This window comes from Tursiops truncatus, chromosome 2, assembly GCF_011762595.2.
Source record: "Tursiops truncatus isolate mTurTru1 chromosome 2, mTurTru1.mat.Y, whole genome shotgun sequence".
Lineage (NCBI taxonomy): Eukaryota > Metazoa > Chordata > Mammalia > Artiodactyla > Delphinidae > Tursiops > Tursiops truncatus.
The window spans coordinates 147009643-147028888 of NC_047035.1; the positions used below are offsets into that span (position 1 = coordinate 147009643).

At 39.2% G+C, this 19246-nt stretch overlaps 1 protein-coding gene across 6 annotated transcripts in view; it reads right to left on the reverse strand.

Annotated features, from left to right (window-relative positions):
* Positions 1–19246, reverse strand: part of DIP2C (disco interacting protein 2 homolog C) — a 354106-nt gene that overhangs the window by 156016 nt on the left and 178844 nt on the right. For all 6 annotated transcript variants that reach the window (XM_033852298.2, XM_033852296.2, XM_033852299.2 and 3 more), the window contains one exon: positions 16658–16768. In XM_033852298.2, coding sequence (XP_033708189.1) covers positions 16658–16768 — 111 coding nt within the window. The remainder of the gene's footprint in view (positions 1–16657; positions 16769–19246) is intronic.

Sequence of the window (19246 nt, forward strand, 5' to 3'; positions counted from 1 at the left end):
CAAGAGGGCTCCCTTTTCTCCACACCCTCTCCAGCATTTATTGTTTGTAGATTTTTTGATGATGGCCATGCTGACTGGTGTGAGGTGATACCTAATTGTAGTTTTGACTTGCATTTCTCTAATGATTAGTGATGTTGAGCATCCTTTCATGTGTTTGTTGGCAATCTGTATATCTTCTTTGGAGAAATGTCTATTTAGGTCTTCTGTCCATTTTGGGATTGGGTTTTTTTTTTTGATATTGAGCTGCATGAGTTACTTGTATGTTTTGGAGATTAATCCTTTGTCAGTTGCTTCATTTGCAAATATTTTCTCTCATTTCTAAGGGTTGTCTTTTCGTCTTGTTTATGGTTTCCTTTGCTGTGCCAAAGGTTTTAAGTTTCATTAGGTCCCATTTGTTTATTTTTGTTTTTATTTCCATTTCTCTAGGAGGTGGGTCAAAAAGGATCTTGTTGTGATGTATGTCAGAGAGTGTTTGTTCTGCCTATGTTTTCCTCTAAGAGTTTTATAGTGTCTGGCCTTACATTTAGGTCTTCAATCCATTTTGAGTTTATTTTTGTGTATGGTATTAGGGAGTGTTCTGATTTCATTCTTTTTTTTTTTTTTTTATTTCATTCTTTTACATGTAGCTGTCCAGTTCTCCCAGCACCACTTATTGAAGAGGCTGTCTTTTCTCCATATGGGTTTAAATCTTAAGAAAAACTGATGCTTGCCTGCCTCACTTCTCCCTCCTGAAGTCAAAAGCCATGACCCATTTTGCTCGTGCTGCTCTCAGAGCCCACATTATATCGATACAATTAACAGCAGGTATGTAGACAGAGAGGGGGATGCCCCTCCCACCCCGAAGGAAGGCAACAGCGAATCAACAGAAGAGAATGTTTTCTGTAAGGAAGCTTATTTGTTTCCAATAGTGTAACAACTGAGACCGAGATGCAAGCCAGACTGCTTGGGTTCACATCCCAGTCCCTCTGCAAGACTTCTGACACATTACTTAACCTATATGTGCCTCAATTTCCTCATGTGCAAAAAAATGAAGCAAGAAGAGTGCCTGCCCACTGGGGTGGCTACAAGGACTATGTGAGTCAGTTCATTACAAGACTCAGGGCAGAGTCTGGCTCGTGGTACTGAGAACACTATACTGTAGTCAGATCGTAACATGATGTGTCCAGTATTAATGTCTCCAGACTCTAAGCTGGAGAGAGAGGACAGGGAAGAAACAAGTGTGGGAGAAACTGAGCTTCTTGGATTCTGACTACTGCCACTCCCCAGCCCCACCACCAACCAGGGCCTGTCCAGGCTCAATTCCACCAGAGTTTCTTCTGTGGTCGTACTGTTTTTGTGCTTTGAGTAAAATATGCACATAGAAGTACAGTTGTGCTATCAAATTACCAATGGCATTGTTTACAGAACTAGAACAAAAAAATCTTAAAATCTGTATGGAGACAAAAAAGACCCCGAATAGCCAAAGCAATCTTGAGGGAAAAAAAGAGCTGGAGGAATCAGACTTCCTGACTTCAGACTATAATACAAATCTACAGTAATCAAGACAATATGGTACTGGCACAAAAACAGAAATACAGATCAATGGAACAGGATAGAAAGCCCAGAGATAAACCCACGCACCTATGGCCAACTAATCTATGACAAAGGAGGCAAGGATATACTATGGAGAAAAGACAGTCTCTTCAATAAGTGGTGCTGGGAAAACTGGACAGATACATGTAAAAGAATGAAATTAAAACACTCCCTAACACCATACACAAAAATAAACTCAAAATGGATAAAAGACCTACATGTAAGACTGGACACTATAAAACTCTTAAAGGAAAACACAGGAAGAACACTCTTTGATGTAAATCGCAGCAAGATCTTTTTTGACCCACCTCCTAAAGTAATGGAAATAAAAACAAAAATAAACAAGCGGGACCTAATGAAACTTAAAGGCTTTTGCACAGCAAAAGAAACTATAAACAAGACGAAAAGACAACCCTCAGACTGGGAGAAAATATTTGCAAACAAATCTGTGGACAAAGGATTAATCTCCAAAATATATAAACAGCTCATGCAGCTCAGTATTAAAAAAAACAAACAACCCAATCCAAAAATGGGCAGAAGACCTAAATAGACATTTCTCCAAAGAAGACATACAGATTGCCAAGAGGCACATGAAAAGCTGCTCAACATCACTAATTATGAGAGAAATCAAAACTACAATGAGGTATCACCTCAAACTGGTTAGAATGGGTATCATCAGAAAATCTACAAACAAATGCTGGAGAGGGTGTGGAGGAAAGGGAACCCTCTTGCACTGTTGGTGGGAATGTAAATTGATAGAGCCACTATGGAGGACAGTATGGTAGTTCCTTAAAAAACTAAAAATAGAATTACCATATAACCCAGCAATCCTACCACTGGGAATATACCCAGAGTAAACCATAATTCAAAAAGACACAAGCCCATTGTTCACTGCAGCACTATTTACAATAGCCAGGGCATGGAAGCAACCTAAATGCCCATCGACAGACGAATGGATAAACAAGATGTGGTACATATATACAATGGAATATTACTCAGCCATAAAAAGGAACAAAACTGGGTCCTTTGTAGAGACTTGGATGGACCTAGAGACTGTCATACAGAGTAAAGTAAGTCAGAAAGAGAAAAACAAATATCGTATATTAATGCATATATGTGGACTCTAGAAAAATGGTACAGGTGAACCGGTTTGCAAGGCAGCAATAGAGACACAGATGTAGAGAACAAACGTATGGACACCAAGGGTGGAAAGCGGTGGGGGGGTGGTGGTGGTGGGATGAATTGGGAGATTGGGATTGACATGTATACACTAATATGTATAAAACAGATAATAAGAAAAAATAATTGACTATCATGTACTTGACAATAAAAGCCAAGATTCTGAAAACAAAAAAGTTGAAGAGAACCTATATAAAATAGGTAAAGGATTAACTGATGCAGTCTTTTGGGAAAACACTATTTTCAGTAATAATTTGTTACTGTTTATAACAAAAGTGCAACTACTGATTAAAAAAAAAAGTACAGGGGCAGGGAGTGTGTAAAAATGGTGAGAAGAGCGGAGGCGACAAGAAAAGGAATGGTAGTTAAGAAAGCGTGTTTCCAGCGAGCACTGTCTTTGGTCAGAAGTGGAGCCAGGGCCACCATTTGGTTCCACCTACTTGCTGCTTCAGTTCCATTCCCTCCATTTCTCAGTCCTCAGGAAAAACATGTAGGTACATGACTGTACAGAGGGGCATGTACTGACCACTGCACTCATGCATTCAATTATTCATTGAGCACCTACTGTGTACCTAGTCTCTGCTCTCAAAGAAGGCTGTTTGGGGATGGAGACCAGTACACCAACCAGACAGGAGGATGGGATGGATACGACATATGAAGAGTGTGGGACCTAAGAATGCAGAAGATGGGCATCTGGCCCAGGCTGCCAGGAGAGGCCTGGGCAGGAAGTGACATGCAGAGAGGACCTAGAAGAACAGTGGGTACTCTAGCCTGTCCAATCAACAAGGACGTGTGACAGAGATTCATCTGCACAGCAACTGACCTTGCTTGTTCCTTAAACCCTTTCACTGGTTCCTGGCCCTCCTGAGTCACGTCAGATGCAGAGGCTCTCTCAGGACACGTACACAGGTCCCATGCACTTCCTCAACCAGTGCTCTTCCTCTCTCTCTCTTTACATTGAGACTATACAGACACTCCACCTCTTGCACTCCACTCCACCTGCTCGGTCTTTGGCCTTCAGAACTGTTTCCAATGAAGAATGAAGAATGTCGCTCTTTGACAACTGAGTGAATGCGGATTGGTGCCTTTGCTGTGCCAGGCTCTGCTCTAGGTATAAATTATCTTCATTTTTTTTTCATCATAAACTCAGCCTATTTTTAACCACCACCTTTAACTAATGCTTTTGTCCTTAATGGACAATAAGGGGGATAAAATTTTATAACAGCTACAAACTAAGTACACAGGAAGCACACCAAAATTTAATTAGAAAAACAAAGGCAATGACTCTTCACCATGAAACAAGCTAGTGAGACACTCTTGAAACATGTGATAGAGAAATTACATGAGTTAAACAAAAAGCATTTAGAGCAGTGTCTGGTTCAAAGGAAGTGCTGGATAAATGCTGACTGCTGCTAGGATCACGGCTGTTGAGGTTTCATTATGCGTCTTGGAGGAGGCCACAGTTAAGTACCAGCGTGCTAGCTATTGCTACTATTATGCATTTTCTAGAACTTCATACAAATGTACTGTAACATCAGTCTCTTATGCCAGGCTTCCTTCTATCGGTACGATGCTTTGAGATTCACCCATGGCACCTCTGCAGTTCTTTATTGCATCTTGCCTGTTCTTAGCTCTTGCTCTTCCACATAAATCCTACAATCAGTTTAAGTCCCACAGAGGACCCTGTGGGGACTTTTATTAGAATTAAATATAAATTAAGAGAGCTGATATCTCTGCAGGATCCATTATCACAGGGTATCTATTCATTTTGGCATTAATGTCTTCCATATAAAGTTTCACAATTTTTACCATGGAAGTCTGGCCCATATTTTGTTTGATTTTTCATCAGGTTCCTCATAAAGTTTATTGCTACTGTACATAAAAACTTAAATTACATATTTACATGTTGCCAGTGTATAGAAATATTATTAATTTTTGTCTGTTCATATTATATCCAGACATTATGCTAAATCCTTATTATTACTAGCAATTAATCTATAGATTAGTTGGGGGTTTCTCTGTAGATAAAGTCCTGCAGTTTTCCTTTCTCATCACTGTCCTTTTCCGTTACTGACACAGGCCTCTGTCCTAGAATGAACATGAACACAGAAGGCTTTTTTCTCTTTCCATTCTCTGAAATTGTTTGTTTAGAATCAAACTGGTTCATTTCTTGAACACTGGGTGTAACGTAATATAAAAACCTTCGGAGCCTGGTATATTTTTTGTGAGAAGATTTTTAGCTACTGTTTCCATTTATTTATTGGTCATAGGATTACTTAAGGTTTCCATTTTTTCTTAAGTTTTTAAACTAGGAATTTATCCATTTAATTAAGTTTTCAAATTTATCGTCACATGGTTATTCACAGTATTCCAATTATCTTTTTTCTTCTTGTGTATCTGTAGTAATGTCCCATTTTAAATTCCTTATATCATTTATTTCTGTCTTCTCTCTGCTTTATCATTCTCACTGGAGGTTTTTCAATGTTATTTGTATATTCTAAGAATCATCTTTGTTGAACTTCTAAATTTTATCATTGTCCTTTATTTCTTTTTTTAATTAACAGGCTTTATTTATTTATTTTTTTGCGGTACGTGGGCCTCTCACTGTTGTGGCCTCTCCCGTTGCGGAGCACAGGCTAAGGACGCGCAGGCTCAGCGGCCATGGCTCACGGGCCTAGCTGCTCCGCGGCATGTGGGATCTTCCTGGACCGGGGCACGAACCCGCGTCCCCTGCATCGGCAGGCAGACTCTCAACCACTGCGCCACCAAAGAAGTCCCTAGAAAGTGGCTTTTTTAATATTAACCTTATATTCCACAACCTTGCTATAATCACTTATTAGTTCCAGATTTTTTCTTGATTCTTTGGGATTTTCTACATAGACAATCACATCACCCCCAGTATGTATACTTTTAATTTCCTTTACTTGTCCTATTGCATTAGCCAAGACTTTCAGTATAATGTTGAAAAGTAATGATGAGAGGGGACATCTTTGCCATGTTCTTGATCTTAGTGGGAAATCTCACCACTAAATATTATGTTAACTGTAGGTTTTTTTCATAGATGTTCTTTATCAAATTGAGGATATTCTCCCCTACTCCTAGTTCGCTGAGAATTTTTGTCAAAAATGGGTATTGGAGTTTGTGAAATGCTTTTTCTGCATCTATTGACAGGGTCATGTGGTTTTTTTTTCTTTAGCCTGTTGATACGATAGATTACATTAACTGATTTTCAAATGTTAAACCAGCCTTGCATACCTGGAATAAATCCCACTTGGATGTGTTGCATAATTATTTCCATCCATTACTGTATTTGACTTGCTAATATTTTGTTGAGGATTTTACATCTATGTTCATGAGAGGTACTAGTCTGTAGATTTTCTTTCTTGTAATGTCTTTGTTTAGTTTTGGTATTAGATTAATGCTTGCCACATAGAACAAATTAGGAAGTATTCCCTCTACTTTTATCTGCAGAAAGAGGATATAGAAAATAGGTATAATTTCTTCCATATATGTTTGGTAGGTTCACCAGTGAAACCATCTGGCCTGGTGTTTTGGAAGGTTAGAATTGTTTCAGTGTTTTTAATAGACACAGGCCTATTCAGATCACCTATTTCTTCTTGGGTAAGTTTTGGCCGATTGTGTCTTTCAAGGAATGGGTCATTTTCATCTAGGTTTTCAAATCTGTAGGCACAGAGTTGTTTGTAATACTCCCTTATTATCCTTTTATTGTCTATGGGATAAATAGTGATGGTCACTTTTTCATTTCTGATACTAGTAATTTGTGTGTTCTCTATTTTTTTCTTAAACTGGCTAGAAGATTATCAATTTTATTGATCTTTGCAAAGAACCAGATTTAGGCTTGATTTTTTCTATTGATTTCTCATTTTCAATTTCATTATTTCTCCTTTTATTTCCTTCTTCTTTGGATTAACTTTGCTCCTTTTCTTAGTTTCCTAAGGTTGAAGCTTAGATTACTGTTTTTAGATCCTTCTTTTCTACTATACACATTCAAGGCTATACATATGCCTCTAAGCACTGCTTTTGCTACATCCCACAAATTGTGATCCCTGTATTTTCATTTTTTCAGTTCAAAATATTTTTTAAATTTTGCTTAGATTTCTTCTTTGACCCATGTGTTTTTTAGAAGTGTGCTATTTAATCTCCAAGTATGTGCGGGTTTTCCAGCTACTTTTCTGTTACTGATTTCTAGTTTAATTCCACTGTGGTCTGAGAGCACACTTTGTTTGATTCCTACTGCTTTCACTGTTACAAGGTGTTTTATGGCCCCGAATGTGTTCTATCTTGGTGTATTTAGCTTGAGAGTGTGTATTCTGCTCTTGTTGGATGCAGTAATCTATAACTGTCAGTTAAATACAGTTGACTGATGTCCTTGCTGGATTTGTCAATTACTGACAGAGATATTAAAGTCTCCCACTGTAACAGTGGATTTGTGCATTTATTCTTGCTGTTTTACTGGCTCTTGTCCCACGTGTTTCGATGTTTTGTTGTTGGGCAGGACATGTACACATTAAGGGTTGTTGTATCTTCTTAAAGAACTGACCCCTTTTTCATTACATAATGTTTCTCTTTATCTCTGATAACTTTCCTTGTTCTGAAGTTGGCACCACATGAAATTAATATAGCTACTCATGGTTTCAGATTAGTGTTAGTACTGTGTATCTGTCTCCATCCATGTCTTTATATTTAAAGGGGGTTTCCTGTAGACAACATATAGTGGGCTATGCTTTCGACCCACTGACAGCCTCCATCTTTTCATTGGTGCACTTAGACCACTTACATTCAAAGTGATTACTGATATATTTGGATTACTATTTACCCATGTTTGTTACTGTTTTCTGTTTGTTGCATTTGTTCTTTGTTTCTTTGTCTTCCACTCTTTTTCTGTCTTTTCTAGTTTTAATTGAGCATTTTATACAATCCCATTTTTTCTTCTCTCTTGGCATATCAATTATACTTGATTTTTAAACTGTTCTTAGTGGTTGTCCTTAAGTTCACAATATACATTCACAATTAATCCAAGTCCACTTCCAAATAACACTATACCACCTCAAGGGTAGTATGAATACCGTCTAACAGAGTATTCCAAATTCCTCCCTCCTGTAACACTGCTGTCATTCATTCACTAATCCACAGGCTATAAACACCCAATACATTGTTTCTATTATTACTTTGAACAAATGTTTATCTGTAAGATCAATTAAGAATACGAAAACCAAAAGATTTATTTTATCACCTATTCCTTCTCCAACATTCTTCCTTTCTTTATGTAGATCTGAGTTTCTTACCTATCTACCTTCAGTCTATCAATCAGTTCATTCTTCATTTCAGCTACAGTGTTTTTGATTTCTAGCACTGTCTTTAGCCTTTCTCTCAGAGTTTCCATTATCCATCCCCAATTCTGGGGCAGCAGTTTGCCCAGTGACCTCAGTTCTTTTCTTTTTTTTTTTTTTTTCCGGTAAGCGGGCCTCTCACTGTTGTGGCCTCTCCCGTTGCAGAGCACAGGCTCCGGACGTGCAGGATCAGTGGCCATGGCTCACGGGCCCAGCTGCTCCGCGGCATGTGGGATCCTCCTGGACCGGGGCACGAACCCATGTCCCTTGCATCAGCAGGCGGACTCTCAACCACTGCACCACCAGGGAAGCCCGACCTCAGTTCTTTGATGGTTCAAAGAAGGGTTGCTGATTTTCCATTTGTAAAGCTTTTTCTGGTGAGGATGTGTATGATGACTTCTGTGCTTCTACTACAGGCCAGGGTGGAAACCAAGTTTATATCCTCTATTCCACTTTATTCTCTTCATTGTTTTCTCATTTCTTCTTTTTGGGAACTCATTCAATTTTCCTTTTCTAACTTCTAAAGTTAAATCCTATTTCTTCAATTTCTAGGATCTCTTCTTACCTAATGTAAGCAGTTTTAATTTTGTAATTATTCTATCAATTTCTTTCTAAGTACTATTTTGGTACATCCCACAAATTGATTCACATTTTTTACCTGAAATACAACATCCTCTTAACATGTCCCTCTTCAACCAGGAACCCATCCCAACCCAACTAACTATACATTCCTGCTACACTGATATTTCTAAAATGCAAATCTGACTGTGTCATTTTCTGTTTAAATTACTAGGCACAGCTATCAAGTTTGATTAGTTTTGGACAAGCAGGCCTTTAAGAACTGTCTTCAGCTGCTATACTACAAAGCTACAGTAATCAAGACAGTATGGTACTGGCACAAAAACAGAAATATAGATCAATGCAACAGGATAGAAAGTCCAGAGATAAAACCATGCACCTATGGTCACCTTATCTTTGGTAAAGGAGGCAAGAATATACAATGGAGAAAAGACAGCCTCTTCAATAAGTGGTGCTGGGAAAACTGGACAGCTACATGTAAAAGAATGAAATTAGAACATTCCCTAACACCATACACAAAAATAAACTCAAAATGGATTAAAGACCTAAATGTAAGGCCAGACACTATAAAACTCTTAGAGGAAAACATAGGCAGAACAAACACTCTCTGACATATATCACAACAAGATCCTCTTTGACCCACCTCCTAGAGAAATGGAAATAAAAACAAAAATAAACAAATTTTAAGTTTAATGAAACTTAAAACCTTTGGCACAGCAAAGGAAACCATAAACCAGACAAAAAGACAGGCTTCAGAATGGGAGAAAATATTTGCAAACGAAGCAACTGACAAAGGATTAATCTCCAAAATTTACAAGCAGCTCATGCAGCTCAATATCAAAAAACAAACAACCCAAACCAAAAATTGGCAGAAGACCTAAATAGACATTTCTCCAAAGAAGATATACAGATTGCCAACAAACACATGAAAGGATGCTCAACATCACTAATCATTAGAGAAATGCAAATCAAAACTACAATTAGGTATCACCTCATACTGGTCAAAATGGCCATCATCAAAAAATCTACAAACAACAAATGCTGGAGAGGGTGTGGAGAAAAGGGAACCCTCTGGCACTGTTGGTGGGAATGTAAATTGATACAGCCACTATGGAGAACAGTATGGAGGTTCCTTAAAAAACTAAAAATAGAACTACCATATGACCCAGCAATCCCACTACTGGGCACATACCCTGAGAAAACCATAATTCAAAAAGAGTCATGTACCACAATGTTCACTGCAGCTCTATTTACAACAGCCAGGACACGGAAGCAACCTAAGTGTCCATCGACAGATGAATGGATAAAGAAGGTGTGGCACATATATACAATGGAATATTACTCAGCCATAAAAAGAAATGAAATTGAGTTAGTTGTAGTGAGGGGGATGGACCTAGAGTCTGTCATACAGAGTGAAGTCAGACAGAAAGAGAAAAACAAATACCGTACGCTAACACATATATATGGAATCTAAAAAAAAATAAAAATGGTTCTGAAGAACCTAGGGGCAGGACAGGAATAAAGACACAGATGTAGAGAATGGACTTGAGGACACGGGGCAGGGGGGAAGGGTAAGCTGGGACGAAGCGAGAGAGTGGCACGGACATATATACACAACCAAATGTAAAACAGATAGCTAGTGGGAAGCCGCCGCATAGCACAGGGAGATCAGCTCAGTGCTTTGTGACCACCTAGAGGGGTGGGATAGGGAGGGTGGGAGGGAGACGCAGGAGGGAGGAGATATGGGGATATATGTATATGATAGCTAATTCACTTTGTTATAAAGCAGAAACCAACACACCATTGTAAAGCAATTATTTTCCAATAAAGATGTTAAAAAAAAAAAGAACAAAAAAAAGAACTCTCTTCAGCTGCATCTTCTGCCTTCTCCATTCTTACACAACCTTGGGCCTAGTACAGCATTACGAAAGAGAACCTTCTGCTGTGGTGATGATTTTCCATATCTGCACTGCGCAGTATAGTAGCCACATGCCTTAAAATGTGGCTGGTAAAGCACAAAAACAGAATTTTAAATTTTATTTAATTTTATTAATTTAAATTTAAAAGGTCCCTTGTGGATACTGACCACCATGCTGGGTGGTATAGCTCTGCACAGATGGAGCCTGTCCTTCACTGGGAATATTTAGTTTAGTATGCAGTCTGATTTAAGTCTTCTCTTTTACTCTAAGTAAGAAAATGTTATTTCCTGATTTTTACTAAAATAAATTAACTAATGAAACATTTAGTTGTTCAGAGAGAACACAAGTCATCACAGAACTAGGAACCACATTAAAATGAGTAAATCTTGTCAAGTTTACTAGAGAAAGAGAAAACTTCTCAATCTAGAAAATTAACTTCAGCGTCAAGGAAGAACTCACTATAGGGTAAATAAACTCTGGAAGCAAACATGTTTTCTGTATTTTTGCCTCACGTGTAGTCCAGAGCGGAATGCTCAGTACACAAACCTACTTCCATGTTTGTGAATGAATGAATACTAGGATAAAGTCCTTAGTCCCGGAAACTGATCATTGCTATGAATCAGACTTCATCATCAGCACAAAATCAGTCTCAAGGATGGGTTCAGAAGTAGAAGTTTCTAGTTCACACTATCTCTCAATTTTCTATTAAAAAAATTCCATTTTTATAAGTCTCATAGCAATGGTTCTCAAACTCTTTGACCCAAAGAACACTTTAAACTCAAAAACTGCTGAAAACCTTTAAAAGTTTTATTTATGGGATTAATACTTTGATATGTACTGTATTAGAAAGGAAACGGAAAAACTTTTTAAAACACAAGACTTCACAATCACAGATTCCACTGGCGGTCAGAATGATGATATCACCACATGTCAGGCAGCCTCTGGAAAAACCCATTGTACATTCATGAAAAAAGTGAGAATGAAAAAGGCAAGTAATGTGTTAGTGTTATTCTGAAAAGGGTTTGACCTCACAGACATCCCTGAAAGGGTCTTGAATCCCCCACGGGTCCCTGGATTCTGTTTTAGCTCCTCGTCCTAGAGGAAGACAGGGCTCCGTGACATTCTACCAGGAATGAGCACAGGGTGGATCAGGACACCTCAGCACTGAGAAGGCAGCTGCTCTTGTCCATGTCTGCACACAAATTATGAGATGTAGTTTTTTTCAAACTGTTCCTAAGCCCATAAATAGACAAAACAATCATTTAAAACATATTAGGAAATCATATGTTATATTTTAGTTTTAATATATTCTTCCTTGTCATAATCAGTCTTGGTTGGAATACAAACAACTCAAGTCTCAAGGTTTTCTTTTCCACGGTTTTTGGTTGAGGGAAAAAGGTGTTTAAAAAAAACAGCTAGAATCTTTTAAAGCTCAAGTTAGACTTTATCAAGTGAAAGTAATAAAGTGCCCAATATAGAGTTTGACATTTTCTAGGTATTCAGTAAATGCCTATTCATTCACTTTCCAAATCAAATTTTAGTTCCCAAAGAAAATTATTTAAAAAGAAGAGAGGTGCACACTATTCTAAAGAATTCTAGTAGGAGTTCATTACCATGTAAGGCCATGGGTTTAGAAATGAAATGAAAAGGTATAGCCAAGAGAGATTAAATCTGTGACTATATGGTTGACTAGATCGACTGTTAATTAGGTCAATTGTCTAAAAGATAATAGAATTACTTCTTGGCTGATATATTTGGTCACTGAAGCAACCAAAGTAACTCCACTGCAAATTAAGTGGTCAAAGAATTTTAGAAAGCAAAATCTCCTTAAAGTCACAAAACTTTTTCTCTTAAATGTCTTAAATCTTCTGTGCTGGCTCAGGAGAAAATAAACCAGAAAATCCTGAAACATGGACACTGGTAACAGACCAAAACAAGCTTTTAAGATTTCATAACCATAGTTTAAAAAATATATGAGCATAAACTCCAAGAAGTACATCAGTGAAATGTCTAAATTAAGAAAACTGACTAGAGTATTTAAAAACAGGAAATAGCAGATAACAACGTAGTGAATGAGACTACCAAATGAGCCCTGGGAATGACCCAAAGGCCCTCCTTAGCTTTCCTCTAGGGCGGATGACATCCTATACAAGGGGTGGTGCTCCATGTCGGTTATAGAAAACGAGAACCCAACTGAGCTTTCAAAAGCATATGGAAAGATCCTCTGGGTATGTTTGCTCCTTATGTAAATTAAGCAGTCATTATTTATTCAAAATTGAAAGGAGTGTAAACTAAAAAAAAATTAAAACAGTATATACGGCCTATTTTTCACATCTTACATGACACTTCAAGGAATGTCTACACAATTTTTCATGTATTCTCTACTTAGTAAGTGAATAGCTGAGGCGAATTCCACCATCTTTAACCTATGAATGAAAAACTTAATTCTCTAAAGGCAGACCCAGAGACCATCATCTATACAACTGTACAACCCAGACATCTTGGGGTCACCCCCAATCCCCTCTCTCACACACTCCTGCCTTAACTCAGCCTTCACGTCCTCAAGCTACTATCTTCTAAAGACATCTCAAGTCTCACTGGCACTGACTGATCTAAACAAATATCTCAGGTATTCAGGGTCTTTCCAAATACTCCACTTCTAATCCATATCTCCACAATGCCACCAAAGTACTCTTCAAACCCCACAACTACTCCAAACGTGACTTTGCCTAAAATCTTCAAATGGTACCCTAGCACCTTCAGGATAAAGTCCAAATGCTTGAGCACATATACAAAATACCTTAAAATCTGGCGCCTCCTACCTAATTTCTTGCTTTTCCCAAATGTGCTCTGCTCCCTTCATCACCCTTCTTTTCTTCAAAAACCATTAACTAGGCACTATTTTAGGTGCCTGGCATACACAAATGAACAAAGCAAAGATCCTTGCCCTGGTGGACCTTACATTCTTATGGTAGGTAGAGAGCTGACTGACAGATGGAGAGAGATGTGGGTAGACGGATGACAGATTGTAGGTAGATAAATAGATGGTGTATATAGATAGATTATTGGTAGACGATAGATAGCTAATAGATGGTTGACTGATAGACAACTTGGTAGACAGATGATCAACAGACAGCTAACTAGATAGACAGATGATTGATATTGGCAGGTAGGTAGGCAGATGATAGATTACTGATACAGATAGATAGTGAGATGATTGACAGATGGGTAGATGGACAGACAGATGACTGAGAGCATGCCAGGGGTAACAGATGCAGTGGATGCAAACAAATCAGGCTGGAAAGGGAAGGGACTGTGTATGAGATGGCATGGTGCTTTACCATTTTAATTGGGTGGTCAGAGAATGCCTCACAAAAACAGGGAACACTCAGGGAACCAGTGTGGCTGCAGAGGAGGGCGACGTGCAAGACGAGAGTGTGGAGTGACAGGAGGCCAGACCATGCACATGGTGGGTCACTGTTGCCACACGACTCTTACTCTGAGAGCAACAGGAGCTGCTGGAATTCTTGAGCAGAGGAGTGTCGCCAGCTAACGTGCGTTTAGAATTCAGGGCGCCGTTATGTTGAGGGCGCCGTTATGTTGAGCCTCTGAGGGCAACCGAGTGAAGGGAACCAGAAAGAAGCAGACGAAGTGGGACGAGGGTGCCTGGAGAGACGCCCACAGGAAACGAAGTTGCAGGGACAGGAGCTGCTGGAATTCTCTGCAGCTTCCTCCAAAGTGGGGAGAGTTCCGAGTCTGGAGTTCTAATTGGGAAGGACTAACGCAAACCGGAGCTTCCCCTGCCTCACGATGATGCTCACGAGAACTAAGTGATTTAAAGTAGGGCCTGAGGTAGGGGCTGGACAGGATGGGGTCTGGTTTCCTCTGCAGAGGGCTGTGCTGGCCATGTCCCTATGGACTGGTGACAATCAATCCCCTGACGTCGCCCTCCATTCTTCTCCTCAGCACCACCCCTCCATCGAGTCTTCCCCTCCGCCCACAAAGAGGGGTGGTAGTGTGCACAGGTGAGCGGAGACGCACCTGAGGCCCAGAGATCACCACCTCCTATTGTACTGTGTTCACCTCTCTCAGACTTTTACTTGAAAAGAAAAACAGTGACACCACCGCCACCTGTCCTACTGATTTCCCAAAATAACTAGGAGGATTTGAACAAGACAATATACCTTATCAAAGGCCATATAAAGTTTTTACGGTATATCATCCTCCACCCTCATCGTTAGGAAAGACATATAATGTAGGACATAGATCGTACTATGATTTAATTTCCATCTAAACTGAAAAAATTAACACAAAAAATACAGGTTAGAAATGGACAGGAGATATAATCTTCTATCTGGTAAGAAGTCAGATTACAGGGTCAGACAAAGCTAGATTTGCATCCTAATTTGGTGAGTTAGTTATCATTAACAATCACTGAACTTCAATTTTCTCATCTATAAAATGGAAATAAGAACTTGACCAGTTTCTCTGAGAACTAAAGATATGGATGATAGTAAACATGTGTCTACCTGTGTGTCTAAGTGCATGTCTACCTATATATCTGTGTATGTCTACATGTGGCTATCTACCTGTATGTCTCCTGTATGTGTTACTATGTATGTGTATCTACCTGTGTGTGTCTATGTGTGATATATAAAATGAACAACACACTCAAGACAAAGGAAAAAATGGAAACATTCCACAGCAAGTCGACAGCACATATGTGTGTGCTACCCTCCTAATTATTTGAAAGGGGCCTTTGAGATGCCCGAATGAGTACAGTGTGCTCTTGGTATGTGCTAGGAGTTAAAATACCTGTGAAAAAAAAGAAGGTGTATTTGGGAACAAACTCCTGCCCTCACTCCACCCCCACATACTGTCCCAGGCACCAGGCCTGAGGGGGCCAAGAAGGCAGGAGCAGCAGTGAAGCTGCACTGGGCTTCTTCCTAGTTTCTCAAGACCATTCTTCTTGCTTCCGCAGATGAAGATTTCTGATGCCATAAAATCTGTCTTACCCCTTCTTCCCTTCCAGAAAGGAGAGCAGGGCCAGGCAGGCAGGCACACAGCTCCTTAGCGGGAAGGGTGGTGGTTTATCTTGCAAGCCCCCATTAATGGAAAAATTCACAACGCTGAGAGGCTCACAGGGTTGACCCACCCACCTTGGTATGAACTGGCTGAGCTACTTCTCCTCTTGCAGTCTCAGCTTCCTCTTCTGCAACATGAAACAGTCATAAGTACTTCACCTTTCTGTTATAAAAACCAAGTGAGATAATGCCTTTGCAAGTACTTTGCAAAATATAAAGTGATATATAAATGTTATAATTTGGGTTGTCATCATGAGCAATCCACATGTACCCTGAACTGGTGTCCCAGCAACAACCCTTACTGATAATTTTCTTTTAAAAAATTAGGGAAGCAGGTAAAAGCAACTTTAATCCAGATGTTGGGGGGAAAAAACTTTTTTCAAAAAGTAAAACATTAATCACAATACAAGTTTCCTGATGCTCAATTAATGAAAGAAATTTAAGCCAGTCAAGCCCAGGTGATGACTGCAATAAAACGGAACTATGAAGATAGCATTCTTATACACAACATCATAAAACACAAAGGAAATAATAAATGGAGAACATATAACTTATTAAGAATCTTATTACTTTTTTGAAAATTGTACTTGAAAACAGAAATCACTGAGGTTAAAAGAGAAGGAAAAAATACTAGCAACCAAGATTATGAAAAGTAAAACCAAACTTTTAAACAGTAACACCTAAAAGAAATAAGCAAAATTTGGCTTATGAGAGGTTACTTTTTAAGTTCTTGTGAAATTCTAAATAATGGAAACTATCTTAAAAATATAAAAAGAGTTATTATTTACTGAATTTTAATGTGTACCCTAGAGGGTATATTTGTGTCTGAGATAAGATGGCATCTGTGGGCCACATGACCAACCACAGGGACATCCAAACTCACTGCCTCATACTCACACAGCTTCTGCAGACATGTGCCCACTCGTTCATTTCACCATCACCCACATTACAGACCCCACACCTGGTGCCTTACCCGACCGATAGCGCTCATCTCGTGACCCTGAGGACCTTCGGCGGTGATAGCGAGAGGCGGAGGAAGGAGTAACTGGAGCCCGGCGCTCTGGAGGCAACGCTTGATCCACTCCTGGGTTAATGAGGAAAACAGCAAAGTAAGGAGAGGTTTACTGGCAGCTGGAGTTAACTTATTTTGCAAAACAAATCATTTGGTAGAATAAATCTCTGACTCTCTGCTTTCCCACAGCCAAGCTGAAGCACACAGGGGAGTGGGCATGGAGGGCTGGGACATCCTGGACAATGAACAGGAAAGGAAGAAGTATCCGGGGTAGGGCACGACTCAGGGCCCCGACACTACAGCCTTCAGAAACACCGGTCCAGGCTCCTTCACGTCACAAATGCCTGTTATGTCATGTGCCGTGATGCAGAGTAAGCTACAAGCAATAATTCTTTAAATTACATTTATCATTAAATTAAAAGCAACTGCAAATAAGTCTTAAAGGATATTTTAATAATATAATCCAGGTAACCAGGATGGAGCATAAACTTTCATCTTTGTTCATTCAAAATTTCAAACTCTCTGCAATCTGACTCCATTTGATGCTAAACAACTGAACAAGTTGTATTTCAATATGGCTTTGAAGAATTACCAAAACTGTTTACATGGTCAGATAAAAATGATTCAATGATACTGGCCAAAAGCTGACCTAACTCTAACAATCTTGATACCTATTCAGAACTAGAGTAGTCAGAGGCACAATTTAGATAAAACTAGGTACTACGGGAAAGATGTAATCACTACAGTTCAGAAATAAAGTAATTCTGAGCCCTGAGTATTAAAGATTAATGGTTGCTTCTTCAGAAAAGGGTTAGTAATGCTCAGGAGAAAGTAAACCAGAAAGAGCAATTTTAGCAAAAAACTGTCTGGTCCCTGGTTTTCTGTGATGGCTCCATGAGAGTTAGCTATTCGTCCCTGAGATTTAATATCCTTCCTATGCTGGTGATTTCTGAACCTCACTTTTTAATGGAATGTTTGTGGGCCCTACATATTACGTTTGCTATGTTAGAACTGTACAAAAGACACCTGCACTGCAGGCCTGGGTTAGGTTCCATGGTTTTTCATCTAGCAAGCGTATTAACACTGCTAATTAACAGTCCTTGTCACTGAACTGTTCACAGCTCCAAGTCTCCTCCAGCTATTGTCTCAAATCTTTTAAAAAATTACTTTGTATTTTTGTCAAGCAGATGCACAGAATTTATGAAATCAAAGACTACTATTAGGTCTCATAATGAAAACAGTAGTTACCTGGTATTTACGTTCATATTGAACCTTAGAATTCTAAACAAAATTATTTGTAAATTTAAAAATTTTAAATTTATTTGTATAAATATATTTATTTGAAAATTATTTATATTCATTGCCTTTCCTGTCAATTATTGTCAAGAAGTTAAATTATTAAATGTCATTCTGATACTATAATCTTTATGTAAAATCTGTTTATTTTTTTCTTTTCTCCTGTGTCAACTTTTATAACTTTTCCTTTAATCCCACTGAAGGAGATGCAAGCAAGCGTTTCTTCTTATGGCAGGGGCGTCACAGATCTACTTCCAGTAGGTCTTTTACCTGGGCTGTTCCGTTTACCCAAAGAAGAGACGTCCGGTCTCCTGTATTGTGACTAAACACAGTGTTCACAGTGTTTAGCTGGAGCTATTCTCACTCTCCAGCACATGCGCTCTGATTCAGGGCCTCTGGGGGCAGTACTGCCAGGTGTCCCCAACTCCAGAGGCTCTTAGTTCCCTTTCTCCAGAGAGCAAACATCTCTGGGGGAATGGGGAGGATGTGGATCGCCTGTTCCCTAGATGCCATGCCTACCCCCCACCCCCTGCCGTGGTTTCATCAGCACCTTCATCTGCTGCCTTCCTCCCCTTGGCTAAATAAGGAGCCTCTAATTATCTACCTTATATAGCTTAAAAACACATCACTATTTCTCCCATTCTCTTGTCCTGGGGATTTATACTTTATCCATTTACTGACATCGTAGTGCAGCTCTGGGAAGAAGCAGAGCTAAATGTACACCTTTGAGCTGCTGAGGTTAAACAGTGCCTGATACACACACACACATCTAGCTTTCAATCTCGGTAGTTACCCATCTAGTTCTTTCAAATACGCTTTTTGGAATTAATTTCAACCTTGACCCCTTCCAGGTCCCTAGGTTGTCATATACTTCCTCTGGGAAGTGTAGTCATAGCACTTACAGACCAGCTATACAGAGTTGTAGGTTAGTTCTCACCTGTTGCAGTCCCTACACATCTGTCTTCAGAAAGCTAAGTCTGCATACAAGCACTGTGAACATTTACTCTCATAGGCTGAAAAATAGAGCTTACAACCCAAGTTTTAAAAAGAAATGAATAAATTAGACAAAAGGAGAATAGCTTCAACAGGTCACCAGCAACAGGACATTAAAAGAGACTAAAATATAAGTGTGCATATTTCAATCATTAGTTTTTATCTGACCTCACTGTAAATGAAATTTGAGGTAGCTTAAAGGTACCTCAGTCACATATGCAACTCCAAATTAGAATGACCTGGTACCACAAGAGAAGCCGG